The sequence below is a fragment of the Melospiza melodia genome, chromosome 14, assembly GCF_035770615.1.
Source record: "Melospiza melodia melodia isolate bMelMel2 chromosome 14, bMelMel2.pri, whole genome shotgun sequence".
Classification (NCBI taxonomy): Eukaryota; Metazoa; Chordata; class Aves; order Passeriformes; family Passerellidae; genus Melospiza; species Melospiza melodia.
The window spans coordinates 19,434,828-19,456,972 of record NC_086207.1 but is presented as its reverse complement, the minus strand read 5'-3'; the positions used below and the strand labels follow the sequence as shown (position 1 = coordinate 19,456,972).

The 22,145-nt window shown below is 53.7% G+C and overlaps 2 protein-coding genes across 4 annotated transcripts in view; both read right to left on the bottom strand.

The window, feature by feature from the left end:
• Positions 1 to 9,172, bottom strand: part of HTR4 (5-hydroxytryptamine receptor 4) — a 62,701-nt gene extending 53,529 nt beyond the window's left edge. For all 3 annotated transcript variants that reach the window (XR_010029502.1, XM_063169079.1, XM_063169082.1), the window contains exon 1: positions 8,842 to 9,172. The gene's annotated coding sequence lies outside the window, so the exon portion shown is untranslated. The remainder of the gene's footprint in view (positions 1 to 8,841) is intronic.
• Positions 9,173 to 17,850: 8,678 nt separating this feature from the next.
• Positions 17,851 to 20,595, bottom strand: LOC134425003 (sulfate transporter-like; the record flags this gene model as incomplete). The annotated part of the gene is made up of 2 exons (XM_063169211.1): positions 17,851 to 19,416; positions 20,065 to 20,595. Coding segments are annotated over 2 exons (2,097 nt in total), but the record flags the coding sequence as incomplete, so codon positions are not given.
• Between the last annotated feature and the right edge of the window lie 1,550 nt (positions 20,596 to 22,145).

Below are 22,145 nucleotides of genomic sequence, written 5' to 3'. Positions count from 1 at the left end.
GCAGGGTGCAGAAGTGAAGTTTGAGCTCTCAGCACAAATCAGGGTCAGGAGGGACACCCAGCACTGAGCACTGAGCTTTGGTGACACCAATTCCCTGGAAGCTGCTCCCTCCAGGGATTCAGGGCAGCAATCAGGTGTTCCCCACCCTGCTTTCCATCCCAGCTCAGGGCTTGGGATGGGGAGAGGGCAGGGAGAGGCTGGGGTGGGAGGAGGAGCAGACCCAGCCTCAGGAGAGGAACTGACGTTGCAGTTTGTGCCCCGCTCATTTCACAGTAAATAAAGAACTAAGGAAGATTGCTGGAAATGTGTCCATTCAGGCAGCAGCTGGATTTCCTGTTAATTGCTTGGGAGTGAGGGAGGAGGGGAAAGTGTGGAGACATCACAATGAGCAGCCTGGTGAGTACTGAGTGAGCACCCAGCCCTGACTCTGCACTTGTGCTGCTCATGACAGAAATAGAGATGTGCTCTCACAAACCCTGCTCGGGGACATAAAAAATAAACCCATCTCTCAGGGAGAGAGTGCCAAGTGATCTATGCTGGCATTTGCTCTGCAGGAAGGAGTGGCACCGGTGCCACCAGCAGGGCAGCCCCAGTTCCCCCAGTGGCTCCCACTGCCCTGGGACTGGAGCCAGCTGAGACGGGGTGAGGAGGGGCCTGGCACGGAAAGGACCAGCCCAAATCACAGAATGGGATGGTTTGGGATGGGAGGGATGGGATGGGAGGGATGGGATGGAATGGGATGGTTTGGGATGGGAGGGATGGGATGGGATGGAATGGGATGGTTTGGAATGGGAAGAATGGGATGGAATGGGATGGTTTGGGTTGGGAGGGATGGGATGGAATGGGATGGTTTGGGATGGCAGAACCTCAAAACTCATCTATTCCACCCCTGCCATGGCAGGGACACCTCCCACTGTCCCAGGCTGCTCCAAGCCCCATCCAGCCTGGCCTTGGGCACTGCCAGGGACCCAGGGGCAGCCACAGCTGCTCTGGGAACCCTGTGCCAGGGCCTGCCCACCCTCCCAGCCAGGAAATTCCTCCCTGCATCCCATCCGAACCCACTCTCTGCCAGCTGCAGCCATTCCCTGTGTCCTGGCACTCCAGGCTCCTGCACAAATCCCTCCCCACCATTCCTGGCTCCCTCCACATTAACCCTGTCCTGTTCCAAGCCTGGCCTTGTCCCTGCACCTCCCAGGGATGGAAGCTGCTGGAAAGCCTGGAGATCCTGGGGTGTTCATCCTGGTGCCCTCAGGAAGGAGGAGGGAGAGCCCCTGCTCACGTCACACCTCCCAGAGCCAGCCAGGACAACCAGCCAGGAAAAAAGGGGCTGTGAACAGGGAAGCAGGAAAGCCTGAGCTGGCACAGCCTCCTGCCCTGTTATCTGCACCTTTGGTTTATTGTGTTTAATCAGCCTTTTGATCTGCAGGAAGAACATCCGAAGGGAAAACGGCACCAAAAGCTTTTGTCAGCGCCAACTTTGCAGATCCAAGAAAAGCTCAGAGCGGCACCAAGGCAGCAGATCCAGCAAACAGCTCTTCTGTGTGATCCTGGATTTTTCACAGAAAATCACATTACTCTGCAACCAGGCTTCTCCAACAGGAAGTTGCCATTTGTCACTTAAAAAACCAACTCACCACCAGGGAAACCTGCCATGCAGTTGTTTCAGCTCTGTGTTTCTTTCCAGGCTGTAAAGCAGATCTGAGGCCATGGAAGGGACCCTGAGGAGCAGTTTCAGCAGACCCAGCTATACTTCACCCTGACATCTGGAGATGGAGATTCCACATTCTCCTTGTGCAGCCCCCCAGGGGAAGCACATGGAGGGAATTTTTTAGGCTCTCTCCTAAATCTTCCTTGCTGCATTTTATTGCTGTGACTATTTTTCCCTGCCCTTGTTTATTCCTGCACCTGGGGGATGCAAACTTGTCCCCAAATCTCCAGCAGCCAGGAATTCCTGCTGCATGGAATTGTGGCAATGGGGAAGGGCTGAGCACACCCCACTGTTTGCTATTAGCAATAATGCCAGTGGTGGCAGCAGATTAATTCTGGATTAACGTTCCTCTCCTGCTCATCCCTGTGTGTTTGCATCCCAAGGGCTCCCTGGCAGAGGAGCTGAGAGGTTTTCTGGCTCTGCAGCGCTTCCAATTCCTTCCTTCTCCACATCCCTCCTCTTCAATAAACATCTGATGCCACAAGTCCATGGCACGGCGACCTCCTGCAGGTTTCCATGGCTGATGGAAAATCCCAGGGGAATTCCTGCTGCGGGGGCCACCCCACAGCCACCTCTCACCTCTCTCCAGGCTGCTCTTCCTGCTCCTTTTAGCTGGGTTTTGTTTAATGCTCATCACCCAAAAATGTTCCCATGAGCCAAGACTGGAGCTTTCAGTCTCTCCTTGGTTGCCTATTTTTGGATCCTTGATCTGGGCTCTCGTTGCTGATTATTTTTGTTTGTTTGTTTGTGTTTGTTTTTAAATAAACAAAAGCTGGAACGATGAATGGGCAGCCAGAGAGCAGTGAGGGATGAGGTGTTGGCTGAAGGGAGGGATGTGGAGAAGGAAGGAATTGCCTGGGAAGCACTGCAGAGCTAAAAAACCTCTCAGCTCCTCTGCCAGGGAGCCCTTGGGATGCAAACACACAGGGATGAGCAGGAGAGGAACGTTAATCCAGAATTAATCTGCTGCCACCACTGGCATTGTTGCTAATAACAAACAGTGGGGTGTGCTCAGCCCTTCCCCATTGCCACAATTCCATGCAGCAGGAACTCCCGGCTGCTGGAAACCCTTCCTCTGCTCCAAGCTTTTCTTCTCCGAGCTCACAATTTCCCAGCTTCCAGGTATTTGCGCTCACACGGCCCTGACCTCACCCCAGACTGTTCCCCACAGGTGAACAACCCAGATTTCTCCTCCCTTTTGGCATTTACTTGGTAAATGGCTCTTCCGTGGAGCAGGGAAACCCTGAGCTGAATGGGCAGAAGGAAATCCCTCCTTCCTCCAGCTCCCAATTCCCTGGCTGTGTTTTAATCATCCCCAGCAAGTTCTGCCTGCTGTGTTTTATTAAAAGCAAACACAAGTGCAGAAGGGCTGCTTGTTTTCCTCCCTGAGCTGCAATAGAAGGGATCTGATCAATAAAACAGCTCAGCCAAGCAGAGCCCATGGAAAAGGAGGCACTCATAAAAGGCATCTTTGCAATTAGCTTTTATCAGCTCCATGATTTTCTGCTGACCAGGGAGACTCCCAAACTCAGAGCAGCAAGGAGATGCTTGCTCTGCCCTTCCCTGCTGCCCCTGGGCTCACAGCAGGCTGGGCTGCTCAGGCTGGCTCCAATGAGAGGTTTTGGGGGCTGCAGAGCCCAATCTCCTGTGCCTGTCACTGAGGGTCCCTGTGCAGCACAGCCTGAGGGCAGAGCCAGGGACAGGCAGGGGATGGAGAAGGGAACTTCATTTTCCACAGGAGGAGGAAGAGGGAATTCCATTCCCTTCATTTTCCACAGGAGGAAGAGGGAATTCCATTCCCTTCATTTTCCACAGCAAGAGGGAGTCGGAACTTAATTTCCACAGCAGGAGGGAGAGAGAACTCCATTCCCTTCATTTTGCACAGCAGAAGGAAAAGAGAACTCCGTTCCCTTCTTTTTCCACAGCAGAAAGGGATGGGAACTCCATTCCCTTCATTTTGCACAGCAGAAAGGAAAGGGATCTCCGTTCCCTGCATTTTCCACAGCAGGAATGCACGGGAGCTCCATTCCCCTCCTTTTGCACAGCCCTCGGGTGCTGCTTGCCTCTGCCACAGGACCTGTTCTGCTCTCACATTCCCATTTCTGCCCCTGCCTGCCCAGGGCCTTCTCTCACCTGAGTTTGGTGACAGCTCAGCAGATTTGGTTTATTGCAGGGCTCAGTCTGACTCTGTCCTCTCCTGTTTTGGTTCTACCACTCAAACCCAGCAGAGCAGTTCCTGAACACAACATTCTGGTGGTTCTCACTGTTCTTGGAAGATGTTTTCCCTTCATCCTTAACCCCCTGCTCATTATTATTTCACAGATTCCTTTAGCCTGCCTTATCAGACACCTACATGCTCTAATTCCTAATTTATATTCATTGCTGCAACTTTCCCTTATTTTTCTGGAGACAGTGTTGACTGGGTTTGGGTTTCTATTTTATGTCCCTTTTTCCCTTCTCTGCTGAATGATAAAAATTCTGCTTGGCAGCTTTTCCTGCCAGGGAAAACATGTTTTTGTAACAATCCCATGGAGGGCCCATGAAGAACAAACATGTTCCAGTGCCTTGGCTCATCTGAAATCAGCTGCAGTTCTGCCAGACAGAGCTCTGAGAGGGACTTCAGTGGGGCAGCCTTGGCTCCAGGGGTGCCAAAGCAGCCATGAGGAGCCACATCACCCCAAACATCCTCCTCAAGCTCTTCTGCTCCGTGTGGAACCAGCCTGGCTCTCACCTCGCCATCATTCCCCTGCCAGGGCCCAGCCCAGCACCCCCTGGTCGAGCTGAGGAGCCCCAGATGTGCCAGAACACCTCAGAACAACTTCTGGGTGATGAGCAGGGAGCAGCTCCATTGCTGGGTCCAGAGCTTCAGCTGCATCCCTCGAGTCCTCTCAGGGAGACCTCTGAGAGAGGTTTAATTGTGAAATCCCTGGTGGTAGAACAGCCCTGGTACACCCAAAATAGGGGATCCATGGGGCCACATTAACCTTTGTTCACCTGGTGTGGGCTTTCCATGGATAGACCCAAAATAGGGGATTCACGGGGCCAGATTAACCCCTGTGCACCTGGGGAAGGTGGTCTGGGCCTTCCATGGGTACACCACAAAATGAAGGTTAATGAGGCCAGATTAACCCCTGTGCACCTGGGGAAGGTGGTGTGAGTGGCTGCTCAGCTGCTGGCAGGGCCAATGTGGAATTTTAGAGCTTTTGAGGACTCCCAAGGACAGAGGTGGGAGCCTCAGGGAGGTGTGGGCACAGGCAGACACTGCAGGCACGAAGAGAGGAGATGAGAGGTGGTTTGGGGGCTGAGAACCTTTGGGCATGAGGGCAGAATTGGGGATGGGATTCACTGAAGGCAGGGCTCTGAACTCAGGAAATACAAACCCAGAACAGGAGAATGATCTCCCTGCCCAGCTCGGTGCAGGAGCAGCCCCAGCCCTGCTGCACCACCCAAACCCGGGCACTGCTCTGCAAACCCACCTGGAATAACCAAACCCTGCAGGCTGCACCAGGGCAGGGCACAAACACCCAGAGCACCCCCAGAGAGGGGCTGAGAGTGGAATTTGCCCTCATCTCCCCATGCCAGGCTGGGCACGGCACCCTGTGCCCTCTCCGGAGCCTCGGGGCCGCTGCACCTCCAGCCATTCCCTCTGATTGTTTCCCTAATCACATCAAACTGCCCCAGCTCCATTTGTGCTCCTGCAGAGTAATTTGCTTTCCCCCAGGCCCTGCTGGCCGTGTCTCCCCACACTGCAGCCACTCCTCAGGGCTGAGGGGGCTCTGGATCACATCATGGGCTCTAATAAAAATTATTCTAATGGAATTACACAACGAGGCCAGATTAAAGGCAGCTGCTTTGCAAATCCTGGGCTTGGGTTGGTGTTAGCTGAGGGAACAAGCACATGGATCATCCCTCTGCCCCAGCAAAAGCAAAGGTAACATCTCCCTGACAAATGATAATACAATAAAGGTAGTCCCACAATAAATGCACCAGGGAATGCCAGCAAACAGAAGTGCAAGGGGTAAATGCAAAAGCCATGAAGCACTTTCCCCCTTTCCCATAAACTGCACCACAATGAGTTCCTCACACTCTGCTGCCTCAGGGATCCACCGGGTTTACAAAGGAACAGTGGCACCATTTAATCGGGTGTATTCGTCTTTTTAGAGCGGTTTTTTGAGAGACTCCCTAAGGAATGAGGGACAGGAATGACCAGGTCAGAAGAGGGGACAGTGTCTAACCTGACACTCATCAGCGTCTGCTCTGCAGATGGGCAGGGAAGCCCAGAGTGGATATTAATTACTTGTGTTCCATGAGAGATTTCCTTTAACCCCCAGAACTTGGCACTGACACCCCAGATTTTAACCACGTGGTTCTCAGGACTTACACCAACATTCACTGCAGTCACAAAATCCCAAAATCATTTGGAAAAGCCCTCCCAGCCCATTGAGTCCAGGCTGTGCCACATCCCCACCCTGTCCCCAGCCCTGAGTGCCACCTCCAGGGATGGGGATCCAACCCTCCCTGGGCAGTGCCAGTGCCCGAGCCCCCTTTCCATGGGGAAATTCCTGCTGTGCCCACCCTGAGCCTGCCCTGAGCCCCTTTCCATGGGGAAATTCCTGCTGTATCCATCCTGAGCCTGCCCTGAGCCCCCTTTCCATGGGGAAATTCCTGCTGTGCCCACCTGATCCAGGCTGACTCCTTTGGATCCCCAGGCACTGAAGCCAGAGGGGCTCCTCAGTGAATGGCTCAGATAATTTCCATTTTGCCTGTGTGAACAAACCCACCCAGGGCACTCCTGCAGCAGGTGCTGGGGGATGCTCTCTCCTGCTGTCCCCTCAAGCAGCAGCTCTGCTCTCAAACACAAACACAACAGGGAGTGTCTCCACAGTGTCACTGTGGGATGTGCAGGGCGAGCTGCTGCCCCCTCACACCCTCCTGGCCCTCCTTCCACCCCGTCCCACTGCTCCTGCAGCCAGCACAGCCTGTCCCCACAGAGGACACTGGGGTCCCCTCCTTGTCCCCCCCTTGTCCCCAGGAGCAGAGGAGAGTGGAAAGCAGGACAGAGCTCCTCAAAGGAGAGCTGGGCTATTCCCAGCTCCTCTTCAGCCCCATTCCCACCACGGGCTCCTGCATCCTCCATCCCACATCCAGCTGCACCTCCCCTGAATTCACCTGGGAGCTCCTTCCACAGGTTCCAGCTATCTCCAGCCCCAAGGGCTCAGCCCGTTCTGGCTGGCACCTGTCCCTTGCTCTTTGTCCTGCCTCAAACTTCCTGGAATACCTGGAAAAGGTGGGAAAATCGAGGCTTGCCAGCTGGCTCCAGAGGATGGGGGTGAGGAGGAGGAGGGGGAGAGGAGGAGGAAGCACTGCTGGCACTTGCAGGAGCACAGCTGGCACAGGGGAGCTGAATGCACAATTTGGAGGCTTCCTAGAAGGAGCCAAGGGGCTCAGCCAGAGCACTCTTACTTTTAAATCAGTGCTTACAAAGTCCTGGGCAAACTCAACCATGTCTGTCTGTCAGGTCAGAGCCTGCTGGAGGAAATAAACACACCTTGGTGTGGAAGGAGTTATTACCTAAGCAGACTCAGCCTGACTCGTGTTTGTTTTTTAACAGCGTTATTGGACAGCAGTGACAGAGCCAAGGTCAGGCTGCGAGGGACGAGGCAAGGGAAGATCTCAGAGGAGAGGAAGGTGCTGCTGCTCCCTGCCCATCACAGCAGTCCCCATTCCTGCTGGGAATGCTCCCATCCCTGTTTCCTGGGGCTCTTCCCCCAAGGAGTGGCACTGCACACCTGCTGCACATCCCTGGGTGCCATCCCTGGAGGCAAGCCGTCCCTCAGCCAGGCTATCCTCACCCTCTGCTATGCTGACAAAATCCAAATAATCCCCTAAAACCTCCACCCTGCCTTTGCCAAGCAAAACCAGCCAACAGCAGTAACAGGGGGCAGAGAAAAGTCATCCTCCTTCAAGGAACACTGGGCAGTATTCCCACTCAAAGGAAAGCATTTTGGGTTTAAGCAGAAATGAAGTCATAATGACATCGCACACCTCAAAGCACACTCCAGGCTCTGAAGCTGGCACACCAGGACTGGGCTCCTTCCTCACTGCCCTCAAGCAGCACAAACTTGCAGCTGGGTCATGTTTTAATTACCCACTTTTCTATCGAGTTCCCGGGGCTGAAGTTTGTTTTGGGGCAGGGGAGATGCCCCAGGGCTGCAGGGAGTGACCCTGCTCTGTCTGTCTGTCTGTCCCCGATGGGAGCCACACGCTGAACCTGAATCAAAGCGCCCGGGCTGGGGCAGGACTCCTGCGAGCCTCCCTCACCCTGCAGTCATTCTGAGCAAGCTTCAGCAGCCCCGAAATGCTCCAACCTCAGTGACACCAGCCTGGAACAGACACAGAGCTTGGGGAGCCCCAGGGCGAGCGGAGCCTTTGCACTCTGGACCCTGGCACCGCACGGAGCTGCCCAGCGCTGGAAAACACCTTCACCACAGAATTGCACAACTGTTAGGGCTGGAAATCCCCTCTGAGATCCTCCACACGTTCTCCCAGCGCCGCCAGGGCCACCGCTGAGCCTGTCCCCAAGCGCCACAGCCTGCCCGTGCCCTGAACTCCTCATCCATCCTCCTTCAGTGAACCTTCCCACCCGTGCAGAGCCCGCCGAGCCTCTCCGAGCCTCCCCGGGACTTTCCCCGAGCCAGGGGCTCCGTGCCCACCCCAGTCCCGTTCCTCCTGCGGGTCAGTGCCGCCCGTCCCGGGGTTCTGCTGGGCACCGGAGCCGCCGAGTGCTGCTCGCTGCCACCTTCACCCGTGCGACCGCCCCCGGACCAGCCTTCCTTCCTCCCCTCCTCGCCCTCCGAGCGCCCCGGGGCTCTGCCGCGAACCCGGGGGATACCGGGCACCGAACCCGGGGGATACCGGGCACCGAACCCGGGGGATACCGGGCACCGCACCCGGGGTGGGACACCAGGCATCGCACGTGGTGGATACCGGGCACCGAAACCGGGTAATACCCGCACCGCACCCGCACCGCACCCGCCGCTGCCGAGGGGCGCTCCCCGGGCGATGCCGGCCAACATTTCCCCCCGGTTCGGGTTTCCCCCGTTCCCAGCGGAGCCCCGTCCGCCCCTGCTCACCGTGGCCGGGGCAGAGCCCCGCGGTGCCCGGCGCGGTTCCCCCGGTGCGGCCGCTCATGCTGGCGGGATGGGGCAGGGCGGCTGCCGGCGCTGCCCGGGTGCGGGTGCGGGGCCTCCTGCCCGCCCGGGTGCGGATTCTGTCTGTCCTGCTCCCCCAGGTGAGGATTCTGTCTGTCCTTCCCGCCCAGGTGCGGATGCTGGGCTGCGCTCCTGCCCCGGATTCCGTCTGTCCTGCGGGGTGTTCCGTCTGTCCTGCCGGGGATTCCGTCTGTCCAGGCGCGGGTGCGGGGCCGCGCTCCCGCCGAGGCTCCGCGGGCAGCGCCTCCCCCGGCCCCGCACGGAGCGGGGGTGCCCGCGCTGTGCCCGCCCCGCCCGGGGAGAGCCGGGGCCGCTCCTCCCCGGAGACCAACCCCGAGCCCGCCCCGAGTCCGCCCCGAGCCGTGCGGGCAGCGCAGCTCTCCCTTTATCCAGCGAATTCTGGCCGATGCTTCTCCCTCCCTCTCGCAGCGATTCGGGGATCGGCGGCGTGGTTTGGTTGCTTGTGTGCAGAAGGGAAGTGCAGCAAGCCCATGTTACTATAACTTGCTCGATTGGAGCGGCTTTTTAAAGATCTGAGGGGCTTTGGCAAAGATCTTTCAATGGATTTCTCAAAACAAACACAAAATTGGAGGTAATTCCAAGCACGCTGCAAAGGCTTTTCCACTTGCAGGATCAGTCCAGCTCCTCTGACATTATTGGAGCTTTGGCAGCTGAAATCTGGCCCTGACAGCCTTAACAAAGCCCAGTCTTGGCAGAGCAGGACACCACAAGCAGCTCATCAGCTGAGCTTTTAAAATACCCCTTGAAATAAACCCAGACCCGAGCAGCTCCTTCCCCAGGTGTGCTCACCTTCACCTCTCACTTCTGGAGCTGCACTTTGGGGTTTGGGGCTTGCAAGCTGTACAGTCAGTGCAGGGCTGGGATTCCTCAGAGATCTCTGGGTCCACAGGGAGATCCAGAGCACGCTCAGGGTCACAGGTGTAATTTGGTTTGGAGCATTTCCATGCCCTTTAACCACAGCTGAGGTCCTTGCCCCTCCAAAGGACATCTCCAGTTGTGTGTGGATGCAGGAAAAGCCAGAGCACCCACAGAAGTGCAATACCTGCTTCTTACTGACAAAATAAATCCAAAAAGTAAATTTACATTAAACACATTATCAACTTGTTTGATAGGACTCGTGTTTTTAAGATCTGGGGGGGGTTGGCAAAGATTTTTCAATGGATTTCTCCAAAATTTGGTGGTGTTTTCAGGCAGAGCAGGCAAACAGCACCCAGTGTGCTGCATGTGTTTGTCCATCACTATAGAAACTGAGAGACAGAGAAAGAATAACATTAACAAAAGTAAACCCCATCCAAGCCATGAAGAAACACTTTGTCACAGAGTGGATTTTCTCAGGCTCAGAGGACCCAAACCAAAGTGAATGAAGCTGGTCTGGGTGGAGCTGTTAAAGAGTTCCTGAAGCAATTTTGGTTTGCCTGCATTTTCCTCTCCATGGTACTGATGTGAGCTCTCTGGACATTATTAGTATTTACTAACAGTAGACACCAGTGGTAGCTACTCAGTTTAATGCTGAATTGATATATAAATTCTTCATGGAGCAAACACTTGTAGCTCTTGCTGGCAAGATCTGAGTGCTCAGAGCAGCTCCTCACCTGCCTCCCATGGTGCTCCCAGCCAGGCTCTCCAGCAGCACCTCCCAAAGGGGAAAATGGCACAAAAGCGAAAATTCAGAGTGTGGAGCCCTGAGCCGAGGCCATGCTGAGTCTGCAGGAGGGGAGGATGAGGTCGGGTGGGTTTCTGTGCTCTCTTTCAATGCTTGGGTGAGGAATTGAGGGCCAGCAGTGCTCTGGGCAGGGTTAAAGCTGCTCAGGGGAGGATTTGGAGCCTGGAGAGGGCAGAGCCCAAACCCCTTCACCCCTGGCTGCTCTGAACCTGGGCATGTTTGTTTTTTAACACATGCTGGCACCAGTGCCGTCCCCATGGTCCATCCTCCTCCTCTCCATGCAGCTTCCTCTCCAGGACTGGCAAAAGTTTATTCCACCTGCATGGGATGCCTAAAAAAAAAAAAAGGAATTAAATTTTTCAACAGGAAAATTGGAAAGTATCAGAGAGGGAGATAAAGCACTGGAGTTTGGGGGTTTTTTTCCTCCCCTCCTCCTTTTCCTCCTGCTGTAACAATGATGAATCCCAAGATCTGGTTGAGAGGGAGAGTGGCTGAGTGATTCATCGGGACTGAATCACAGCCACTCTGCAGAGGAATTCGCTGCTGCTGCTGCTGCAGGTGCAGCTCCATCCCTGCCCTGGGTCCCTCCAGGAGCAGAGAGGGACAGGAACCCATCAAAACAGAGAGAGCAGCTCTGGGTGAGCCCCCTCCGAGCAGCCCTGCTCTCCTCTGCCCACGTGGGAGGCATTTTATCCAAAGGGAGCCTGAACACATTGATTTTCTGATTTTCTGAGGGTTTTACCCACGGCTGGATCACGCAGCCTCCCACTCCCCCGGGGAAGAACTTTCCTTCTGTTCCTTTTGAAATGCAAGCTGTCCCCTCCCTCTGAGATCCCCCACTAATGCTGGGGTGCAGCAGCAGTTGGCACCCAGAGCTGGGCTGGAAAGTGGGGGTGCAGCAGCAGAATTCCTGGGATTTCCCAGCGTTTGGATTTTCTGAGGGACGTCACAGGAGAGGCAGGGGGAAAACTCTGCTCTGCAGCTGATTTGCAGCATCAGCTGGGTTGGTGCTTGTCCTTACACGGGATTTTGTCTCTCTGTTGTCACCACCTCCTCTGCTCACATCACTCTCGCCCAGAGCTCTGGGGATGGCCAGGAATTCACATTCCCAGGCTCCTGCTGAAAGAGCCCAGCTGAGCCCAGGTGGGGACAGCTCAGAACTGAAAGGGTCAGGAAGGAGAAGGTCACCCTGGTGGGTCCCAAAATGACAGGTTTTCAATAACCCAATCTGCCATCTGTGGCGGGAGCTGTCCCTGCCTGCAGAGCACTCTGATCCACTCCCCGCAGTCATTTGCAGCTCTACCTGCAGACACAAACATAAATCCCAGCTTAAGGCAGCTAAGTGTTAAATAGCTAAATGTTAGCTTTAAAGCAGGACTTTTGGGTCGGTTTTTTTTATCAGTAATTATCACTGTTCACAACACAGACATTGTTGGCTCGGCTGTCACTGGAGAATTGTTTTAAAAGACCCTCTCAGAGTGACCCTTGGAGAAATCTGTTACCTCAGGACCAAAGGTGGAACCAAAGCAAGGGGCAGCCATGTCAGCATCACCTGGAGAGTCAGAGCTGGAGGCAAATCCCACATTCACAATCGTGGGCTGGAAACCACTGAACAATCCCTCAGGAATGTGAGGATGAGACTCCTCCTGGGAGAGCTCTCTGAGTCCTGGCCCATCTCAGTCTCTCTCTGTAAGCCACACAAGTGTGACAGAACTTTCCATCATTTTTTCCCAAAATTCTACTTCTAATGAGCAATTTGCACTTGGTCCTCTGCTCCAGCAAGGAAGTTTTGGAGGAAAAATAAAAGTGAAGCAGAAATCCATCTCCTGCCATCCCCCCAGCGCTGAGGGTGGGTGGGTGTCTGTCCTTCTGCCCTGCAGAGCTCCTTCCCTTCCCTGGCAAGCACAGGGATGGGCTCTGGGTTGTGGAACCCTCCTGGGCTGCTCATTTCCATGCAGATGAGGCTGTGTGTAATTCCATGTGAGTGTAATTCCCTGTGAATGCAGATAACTGATGGGGCTGTGAATAAGAGAGCTGAGTGAATCATTCATCATGGATTATTGATAGGATTAATTTTACCTCTTTCTCTGCTCTCAGGATGCCCACGAGCCCCCCCCGAATTTATTTTCCCCCTCTTTAATGGAATATTTCTGGACACAAAGTAGATTAAAACCAAGTAATTTTCCTGCTCTTTGCTGGGCTGAATGAGATGTTTGCTGCCAGGTTAACCCTTGCTGACTCCCCCCGAAGTGTCTTCCCTGCTGGTATCACACCCCTTGGGGTCACACTGGGATTTTTAACATCAGCTCTGCTCCAGACAGGACATCATCAGTTCTGTGTGTGCTGTTTCTGTGTCCCCTCGCTGGTGTGACAAAGGTCCTGCCCCATCTTCTGACAGGACATCCCCAGTTCTGTGTGCGCTGTTTCTGTGTCCCCTCGCTGGTGTCACAAAGGTCCTGCCCTGTCTGATTGTGGCTCCCTCAGCCCCCGGCCCCGCAGGGATGGTTTGGGGTGAATTTCCCCAGGATTGCTCCCTGGAGATGGCTGCAAACCCTGCTGGGGCCTGCTGCTGTTTCCATGGCAGCACGGAGCCAATTCCTCTTGGACTGAGCGCAAGCCAAAATAAACCTGCGGGGAGATTTCCCCCTGCCCAGCCCTGCCCTTGGGGACCCCCTGCTCCCCCTTTGTCCCCTGAGCTCCCTGGGCTGCTGTCAGCAGTGCCTCGGCTCTTTGGGGCTTCTGGGAGATGCAAAACCAATTTCCCAAATCCTTTACCTGCTCGGTGAGGCAACATATTTTCTGATTTCTGATTATTAAACTCCTATCAAAAATAAAAGGAAAAAGAAGGAGAATTCTTTATTCAGAGCTGTTCAAAGAGACGAGAGGAGCCTGCAGGGGGTTTGCAAACCCTCCCTGCAAACCTCCAGAGGTAAAACCAACCTGTGCCCAGGGCAGTGGGTCCTGAGCTCAGCTCCTGCCAGGGCTCCACTTCCCAGGGTGGTTTTTGGATTTTCCTCATGTTCCTCTCACGTTTCCAGGCTGGCATCCAGGGATTGCCGCACAGGGCTGTGCTACCCACAGGTTTAGGCCAGGCTTTGCTAAGATGGACCCAGGGCTTTTCCCCTCTCTGGCTGGCACTCAAAGGCACAGCTGGGATGTGCCCAACCAGCCCTGGGTCCAATAAATGCAGAAGGGAATTCAGTGTTTGCCCTTCCAGGAAAACACCAGGAGTTCCCCACCCCAGTTTAACTCACCTCTTGTGCCACGTTTAACCTCAGCCATTTTCACATCTCCTTCCTGCAGTTTCCACCCTGGCTTGGGCAAAATTCATGGCAAAACCTTGACAGGAAAGCCATTCTGCAGCTGGCTTTGAGCTGAAAGGGCACCGAGGATGGGCTGGGCACAGGGTGGGGAGGGCTCAGCAAGAGAAATCACCTCTCACCAGCAGCAGCTGCTGGCCCACACAGCTATCTGCACAAATGCAGCTTCTGGGGTGACAAAAAAGAGAAAATATAAAAAAACTATAAAAAAAGAAAATGTAAAAAATATAAAAAATTTTAAAAGTCTAAAAATATAATTTGTAAAAATTATGAAATATTAAGAATATAAAAATATTAAAAATATATAATTAGTTCAAGATTAAAATTATAAAATTATAAATTATTAAAATATAGAAATATTAAAATATAGAAATATTAAAATATAAAATTAGTTAATATTAAAATAATAAAAATATTAAAAAATTAAAATTAGTTAAATATTAAAAATATAAAAATATAGATATAGAAAATATACAAAAATATTTTAAAAATTTAAAATATAAAAAAAAATTGGTCAGTTGTGGTCCAGCCACAGCCCCAGGGTGGGACAGCACTGTGACACAACAGGGCCATCCTGTGGCAGGTGGCACTCGGGTCACCAAGAGCCCTCCCCTGCCCTGCTGTGGGAAACAGCAAAGGCAAAAAGACTTTCAGAAAGCTGGGAAAGGTTTTAAAAACAGAGCAGAGAAATTGGAGCTAGAACAGCTGCAAGGTGTGGAAGTGGAAAAGTTACAATGGTACAGCAAGCAAGGACATGAAAAAACAGCTTGAGTTTTAGCTTGGCTGAGATGGACTTTAAGAGTGCAGAAAAACAAGCCAAGCAAGATAGTGGAAGGTTTAAAGCTGAATGATGAATTTTTGTGTGTTGTTAACAGAAAGCAGACAAGCTGTGTGTGCAGCAGGTGTAGGTGTGCCTTTAGTGATTGCCCAAACAATTATCTGTGGGTTTAGCAATGTGCTATTGGCCAGAAAGTTTTTAAATGCTCTGGAACAAAGAAATCTTTGGCTGCTGCTGGCAGGACATGAGCTTTGCCACCTTCCAATTGTCTGAACCATTGATGAGGCTGATGCTGCAATAAAGCTCCAGAACAAACCCCAGCCCACCCTGCCCTTGGGGTTTCCTCCTTTGGGATAAAGCAGAGCTGCCCATCCCTGTGCCCTCCTGTCCCCAGGGTGACAGGGACACCCCCTGCCAGCTGCCACATCCACAGACGCATCTGGAGGAGAAGGCCAAGCACTGTCTGGGAGCTCAAAAATCCAATTAAATGCCTCTTTCTTCAAAAAGAATAAATTAATGTGAGGTAGAAAGCACAGATTCCTTGGTGGGGATGGTCTGAAATAGAACCAGCTGTGAGATGTCAACGTTCAGCGCTTTTGTTTCTGCTCTGGTGAACTCTGGGATCTGCTCTGCACTGGGAGCCTCAGCTGCTGCAGGCTTGGCAGGTATTTCACAAGACATTTCATCTTTCTATAGAAACCACAATTGTACCTGCTGAAACACTCCCCAGCCACCAAAGAAAGAAAACAAAAGAGACATCTTCTTCTTGTTGTGCTCTTTTTCAGCCTTTAAACTTTAAAAAGCTCCTTTTCTGTAGCTGCTTTTCATAACTATGTGGGTTATGAACTTTTTTAATTTTAAAGCTGCCATCTCCATGAACTGTTGGGGCTCCCAGGAGTTCAGGCACCGACCTGCAAACCCTAAAGCTGTGGAACATGAAACCAAACTGCAGGATTTCAATAAATGCCAGGGCAGCAGGTGACCAGAGCTGCTCCAGTGCAGCTGGAGCTGGAGTCCAGTTTAATGCTGGTGCTCTCCTGATCCAGGGCTTTTAGTTCCTTTCCTGCCTTGCCGTTTATCTCTTCCTTCTCCCTGCCCTCCTCTGAGCCTTTTCTGGCTCTCCTGGAGGCTGGGGATGCCAGAGGCTTTCACTGCAGGGACAGGGGACAGCAGGATTTGTCACTAAAGGGAGCAGGGGGCTGATCTGCCTCCTGTCCCTGATTGCGGGGCAGAAAGGTGACACCAAGTGGGACAAATGGGCTCCAGCAGCTCCTCTCCATCCAGGGTGGGAAGGGGCAAAGGGCAGAGGCAGCTCAGGGGCAGAGCAGCAACTGCAGGGACATTTCCCAGCCCCTGTGGGGATCACAGGGACCTCAGCCACTGCAAGGCTGCCACCCAGAGTCATTTTCCTCCTCAGATCATCTCACCCTGTCCTTCCCCTTTCTCTGTCCCTCTGCTGGCTCCTGTGTCACCAGGGATGCATCCATGTCCCCAAGCCTGGCTCCTACCCCAGGAAATCCAGAGCCATCGCCACCTGCAGCTCCCTGCTCAGTTTTCCCTGCTCCCCATGGGCACATCAGCACATGCTGGCAGCTCATTCATTGCTCCAGAGCAGTTAGGAGCTGCAGAAACACTCCTTGCCATTCCAGGGGCTGCTTTTCCAGGAACAGGCACTGGGAGAGAGGAGAGCAGCTGCCGGTGCAGCAATCAGCGTCTCCAGAGGGGAAGCAATCAGCACCAGCCACAACCTTTCCTCCTCAAAGCTCCCCAGAGGGAACATTTCAAAGCATCAGAAGGATTTAAACCTGTCCAGCTGCTGCTGAGCCATAATTACCAGTTGCACAGTCAGCTCCCACTGCGGCTGACAAAGGCTCAGCAGCAAATCCTCTCCTGGTGGCCCTGCTGGGGTATTTATAGGGCCTGGGCAGGCAGGGGGCAGGGGCAGCAGCAGCAGGGGAAGGGAGATGGGAACATTTGAACATTTGCTTTGGGCTGCTTGGCCTTTCCTCGGCCCCTGGGGAGCCCAGCAGGGCCCCAGCCCTCGGCTCTGGGACACAGGGGCAGCTCCTGGGGCCAGCCCCCGGTGGGACATGGGGGGTTTGGGGTGCTGTCCTCAGCAGGAGCCCCCACTGTAGGACTGATGGTGCGGCACGGTCAGGATGGACGGAGAGCAGAGATCTCTGCAGCCAGGGCTGGGAACTTGGCGTTTATTGCAAAGTCCCCCCCTGAAGTGCCCCATTCCTCTGTTCTGGGGCTGAGGTAACTCCCTGGGGAGTTTCCCCACTCTGGGATGGCCTGAGAGGATCCTTGGAAAGACCTCCTGGGAGCTGCATCCCAGCCACACCTGGAGCACCTGGAGCACAAACATCCATCCCAAACATCCAGAGATCTTTGGTCAGCTCAGCCCCCCTGGCACAGCCTTGCCCCAAGAACTGCAAGCAGCCAGGCACACAACTTAAAATCATTTTAAAATCAATTTAAAATCAATCTTTAAGCACAAAAATTCATTTTCCTGAGCACAGCCACAGCATTCCTTTTCCATAAAATTTATTTACAGTCTCCCATCCCTGGGCTTGCAAGCCACAGCTCCCTCCAGCAGGATTTTTTTTGGGGGTGGGGATGGGATGAGTTTTTGGGGTCCCTGCCACAGCAGGGATGGGTTGGGATCACTGGATCAGTTTTTGGGGTCCCTGTCACGGCAGGGATGGGTTGGGATCACTGGATCAGTTTTTGGGGTCCCTGTCACGGCAGGGATGGGTTGGGATCACTGGATCAGTTTTTGGGGTCCCTTCCCGAATTCCCGGCCTGTCCCGGCCCCGCTCGCGGCTCACTCGCGCCCTCCAGCGGCCACGCGGAGCAGGCGCAGCTCCGGGCACCCATCCCGAGCTCGGCCCTCCCCAAACCCTCCCCGAATTCCCGGTCCCATCCCGGGCTCGGCCCTCCCCAGACCCTCCCCGAATTCCCGGTCCCATACAGGGCTCGGCCCTCCCCAAACCCTTCCCGAGTTCCCGGTCCCATCCCGAGCTCAGCCCTCCCCAAACGCTTCCCACCCTCTGCCCCTCTGGCAGAGCATCCCAGCCCCTCCTGCTCGCTCTGACGGCACAAACACCGAACCTGCTCCCGTTAGAAACCTCTGCTCGCACCCAGGGCTACAGAGACACCTGGAAGTGCTGTTGTTCCTCGGGCTCCGGGGGAGCAGCCCGTTTGTCCCCGCTGTCCCCCCGGTGCCAGCGCTCGGCGAACTGCACGGCATCGTGGATGCTGTGGAAGGCCAGCTGGCCCCCAGCGCGGCCGGCCCAGCCTCCCTCCCGCAGCCGCTGGCGGATGGAGGGGTTGCAGTTGGCCAGGAGCACCTGCACTCCCACCTCCTCGTAGTCGTGGTGCGTCTCCTTGAGCGCAGAGAGACCCACGGTGTCTATGAACTGCATGGCCCCGCAGTCCAGGATCAGGGTGTGCATGTCCGTGGAGGGGGCACAGGCGTCTCCTGGGGGGCTCTCAGCCCTGCTCCTGCCCTGTCTCGGGCAGCCACAGCAGCCCCTGGTGCCGCCTGGCTCTGGCCGTGCCCGGTTCCCCAGGCTGGCAGCCAGCAGCACAGGGTTGAGCCCGGTTTTCTGGTACAGCACAGCCTTGAAGTAATCCTTGTTGGCGTAGTAGAGGGAGCACTCGAAGCGGAAGATTTTGATGTTGGAGATGCTGCTGAGCTGTTTGTAGGCGGCCTGGTCCTCATAAACCTCCCTGTCCCTGACCCTGCCCAGCAGCGTGGCGCGCGGCCGCTGCGTGCGGAAGATGATGCAGAGCAGCGCGAAGCAAACGCCCACCAGGAGCCCGATCTCCGTGGTGACCAGCGTGGAGCACAGCATGGTGGCCCACCACACCGCCGTGTCCAGCTTGCTGAGCTGCCACATCCTGGGCGTGTCCCAGAACCTCCTGAGGCCGCCCCGCAGGTTGATGATGGTGATCACGCCGAGGATGGAGGTCTGCAGCGAGTAGAAGAGCGGGGAGATCCACAGCAGCACCAGCAGCAGCACCAGGGACGTGACCAGCCCGGACACCTGGGTCTGGCTCCCCGTGGACTCCTTCAGCAGGGTCTTGGTGAGGGCAGCAGAGCTGGCGAAGCAGTAGAAGAAGGAGGGGATGAGGTTGCACATGCCGATGGCGATCATCTCCTGGTTGGCGCTGACGGCGTAGCCATGCTTCTTGCCAAAGATCTCTGCCAGGGACACGGTCATGGCAAAGCCAATGACAGCAATGGGCAGAGCATCCAGTGCCAGGCTGGGGAACAGGCCGAAGTCTGGGACAGTGGGCTTCCTGAAGCCCGTGGGGATGTCCCCACACACGGCGGCCTTGTAGCGCCGCTCGAAGTCGAAGTAGTGGGAGATGAGGGTGGCTGCGATGACCACCAGCAGCTCGATGGGGAATGGGGCCTTCAACCTCTCCTTGTAGCGCTCGTTGAGCTCCTTGACTGGCACGATGATGGCCAAGGCCACCAGGCTGGTCAGCAGGTCGCAGATGTTGGTGTTGTGGATGTGCCTGAAGAGGTCCACCCAGGTGAGGATGAAGGAGCCCACCCCCTCGTGCCGGGGGATCTTCAGGCCCAGCAGGTATTTCATCTGGGAGGTGAGGATGGTGAGGCTGGAGCCTGTCACGAAGCCACCCAGCAGAGGCTCTGACAGGTAGACAGCCACGAAGCCCATCTGTAAAACCCCCAGCAGGATCTGAAAAGCAAAGCAGCCACAGCTTTAGCAGAGTGAGAAGGGCTGGAAGGGGTGGCTGGCAATTCATGTCACTTTGCTGCCACTTTAGCAGCTCTGGCTGGGGATATTAATTTGTCTTCAGGAGTTAATTTGGGGTATGGAATACTAGAGAGACCTACCTTTAACACTTCTCTGTGGCTGAGGATGCCACACAGGAAGTCCTATGAGGTCCCTGCTGCTGCCTCCTCATGAGCAGCTCTGGGTAGCACTCACTTGGGATGCCCTGAATTTTAGCTGTCCCATTGGAAAAGCCTGGAGTTTCTCAGTGGGGACACTGCCAGGGAGCATGGCATGATCCTTCAGGATGGTCCTTGACAGCCCCAAACCTGCTCTGATCTGCCCAGCTGCAGGACTGAGGTGGTGGGAAGACGGTTCACAGATCCTTCTCTTCCCTTGCTGAGGATGCTTCAGACACATCCAAGGTTATCCATGGAGGAAAACAGCCCCCATTCAGCTGTGTCTGCGCTTTTAAAATCACTGCATTCACAAATATTCAAGTGAAGGGGTCTAGAAACATTTCTCAGAACTCTTAAATCTGACCCAACACTTAGAGATCCCAAACTCAGAGACATTCCTAGGAGCAAACAGCACCAGGGTGAACGTTGGTACCTGGTAGAGGCCCACGAGGAAGCTCAAGGAAAGGGCCACGGTGATGGCGTAGCAGCTCCTGTCACACGGCTCTGTCCCGTTCCCGGGGGAGCTGGAGTTGTCCCCGAGGGCGGCACTGCTGTCCCCATAGCCCGCCAGCTGCAGGTGGCGCGTCACCGACTGCCCCACCATGAGGCACAGCACCCCGAAGGAGCCCACGCTGGCATGGCGCGACGTGGCCGTGGCCGCGTAGATGATGTTGCAGAAGAAGTTGGTGTAGATGCCGTAGACGGGGTCCTGGTTGGCCAGCAGGGAGTAGGAGATGGACTGAGGGATGGCCACGACGCCCACCAGGAGCCCCGAGACCACGTCCCCGAGCAGCTGGGAGCGGGGATTGTAGCGGGGCAGCCACTCCAGCACGGGCAGCAGCCGCGGCAGGGCCCGGCCCAGGGCCCCGGGGCCGCACCTGCAGGCGGCTCTGGCCCTCGCCAGGACCAGCTCCCTGCTGCAGCCCGGGCGCTCCTGCTCCTCCAGCACGATCAAGGCGGCAGCAGGCTCGTGGGGCCCCAGGGAGCCCAGCGGGGCTTTGCTGGGCGCCAGCTCCTGGCTGGACGTGTCCTCCATGGGCACAGGGGAGCTGAGGAGGGAGAGCGGGCAGGAGTGAGGGGCTGCAGGCACGAGCACAGGGGCTTTGCTTAGCTCCAGGGCTCGTGGCATGGGCAGAAAAGTCAATAAATAATTAAATAAATAAATAAAATATAAATAAAATATAACTATACCTATAAATATATAAATATATAAAATATATGTATATAAATATATATATAAAATATAACTATACCTATAAATATATAAATATATAAAAATATATATATAAATATATATATAAAATATAACTATACCCTATACCTATAAATACTATAAATATAAATATAAATATAAATATAAATATAAATATAAATATACCAAATTCACAAGTATAAATGTAAATATAAATAAGCTAATCACCAAAATGTAAATAAATTAAATAATGGGTTATAAATAAACAAATGAACTAATTACTACAATATAGCTAAACAAATAAAATGATAAAAATTACAAAATGTGAATGAATTAATAAATAAACCAAATGCTAAAATATAGATAAACAATTCATTAACTTAATAAATATAAATAAATAAGATAAATACAAAAATATTAATAAATAAATTAATAACAAAATATCAACAAATAGATAAATAAATAAATAAATAAATAAAGGGAAATTATCTCACACAAATCCAACAAAAGCATTTTCAAAAGGTTAATTAGTTTGTTGTCACTTCTGGAGCTGATTAACCACAACCCCCAAATCTGGGGTACAGCTACAGAGCCCCCCATACTCCTTCCCCATCCCTCTTGTTTTGAAACGGGAACTTCACTCAATTTCAGTGAGATTTCACTGAATTTCACTCAAACTAGAACTCCTTCTGCTGTCAAGACACTGCTACTTTAGGCAAAACCTTCTTTTTGGAAATTTTAAGACATTCCAAGGGATACTTTAGGAATCAAGATGTGGGTAAGGGAGATGATTTGCCGATTATTTTTTCCTTCAACATTATATAATTTTAAATTGCGTTAGTGGCTTCCACCAAACAGGGGCTCCCACCCGCAGAATGAAACCACTCTGCTTTTTCAGCCTGGTGAAGTTACAGAGACACCTTCAGAGCCACTCCAAGTTTCCTCAGTCAAAATGCAGCTGCACCAAAACACCTTTTTGTGACAGCTGAACCACAGACAGAGAGAGAAAAACACTCCAGAGGGGAGCCCCAGAGTGGTTTGGAACCGAGCTGGGATGAGGAGAAATCCCATTCCCTGCCCTGCACACATCACCAAATCTTACCTGTGGCTGCAAACAGGGGGTTTCCTCAGCACCTGGAGCTTCTCCCCTGGGCTCAGAGCTGTCTCCACCTGGCAGCACCCCTGGCCCAGGGGGTTCCTCCCTTGGGATCTGAGCTCCTGGGCCAAGCCATGTCTCTTTTATCTCAGTGCGGGCGCTGGAAACGCCGCAGCCGCCAAGCAGAGCTGTGTTTGGGAAACAAACACCATTCTTAGCATGTATT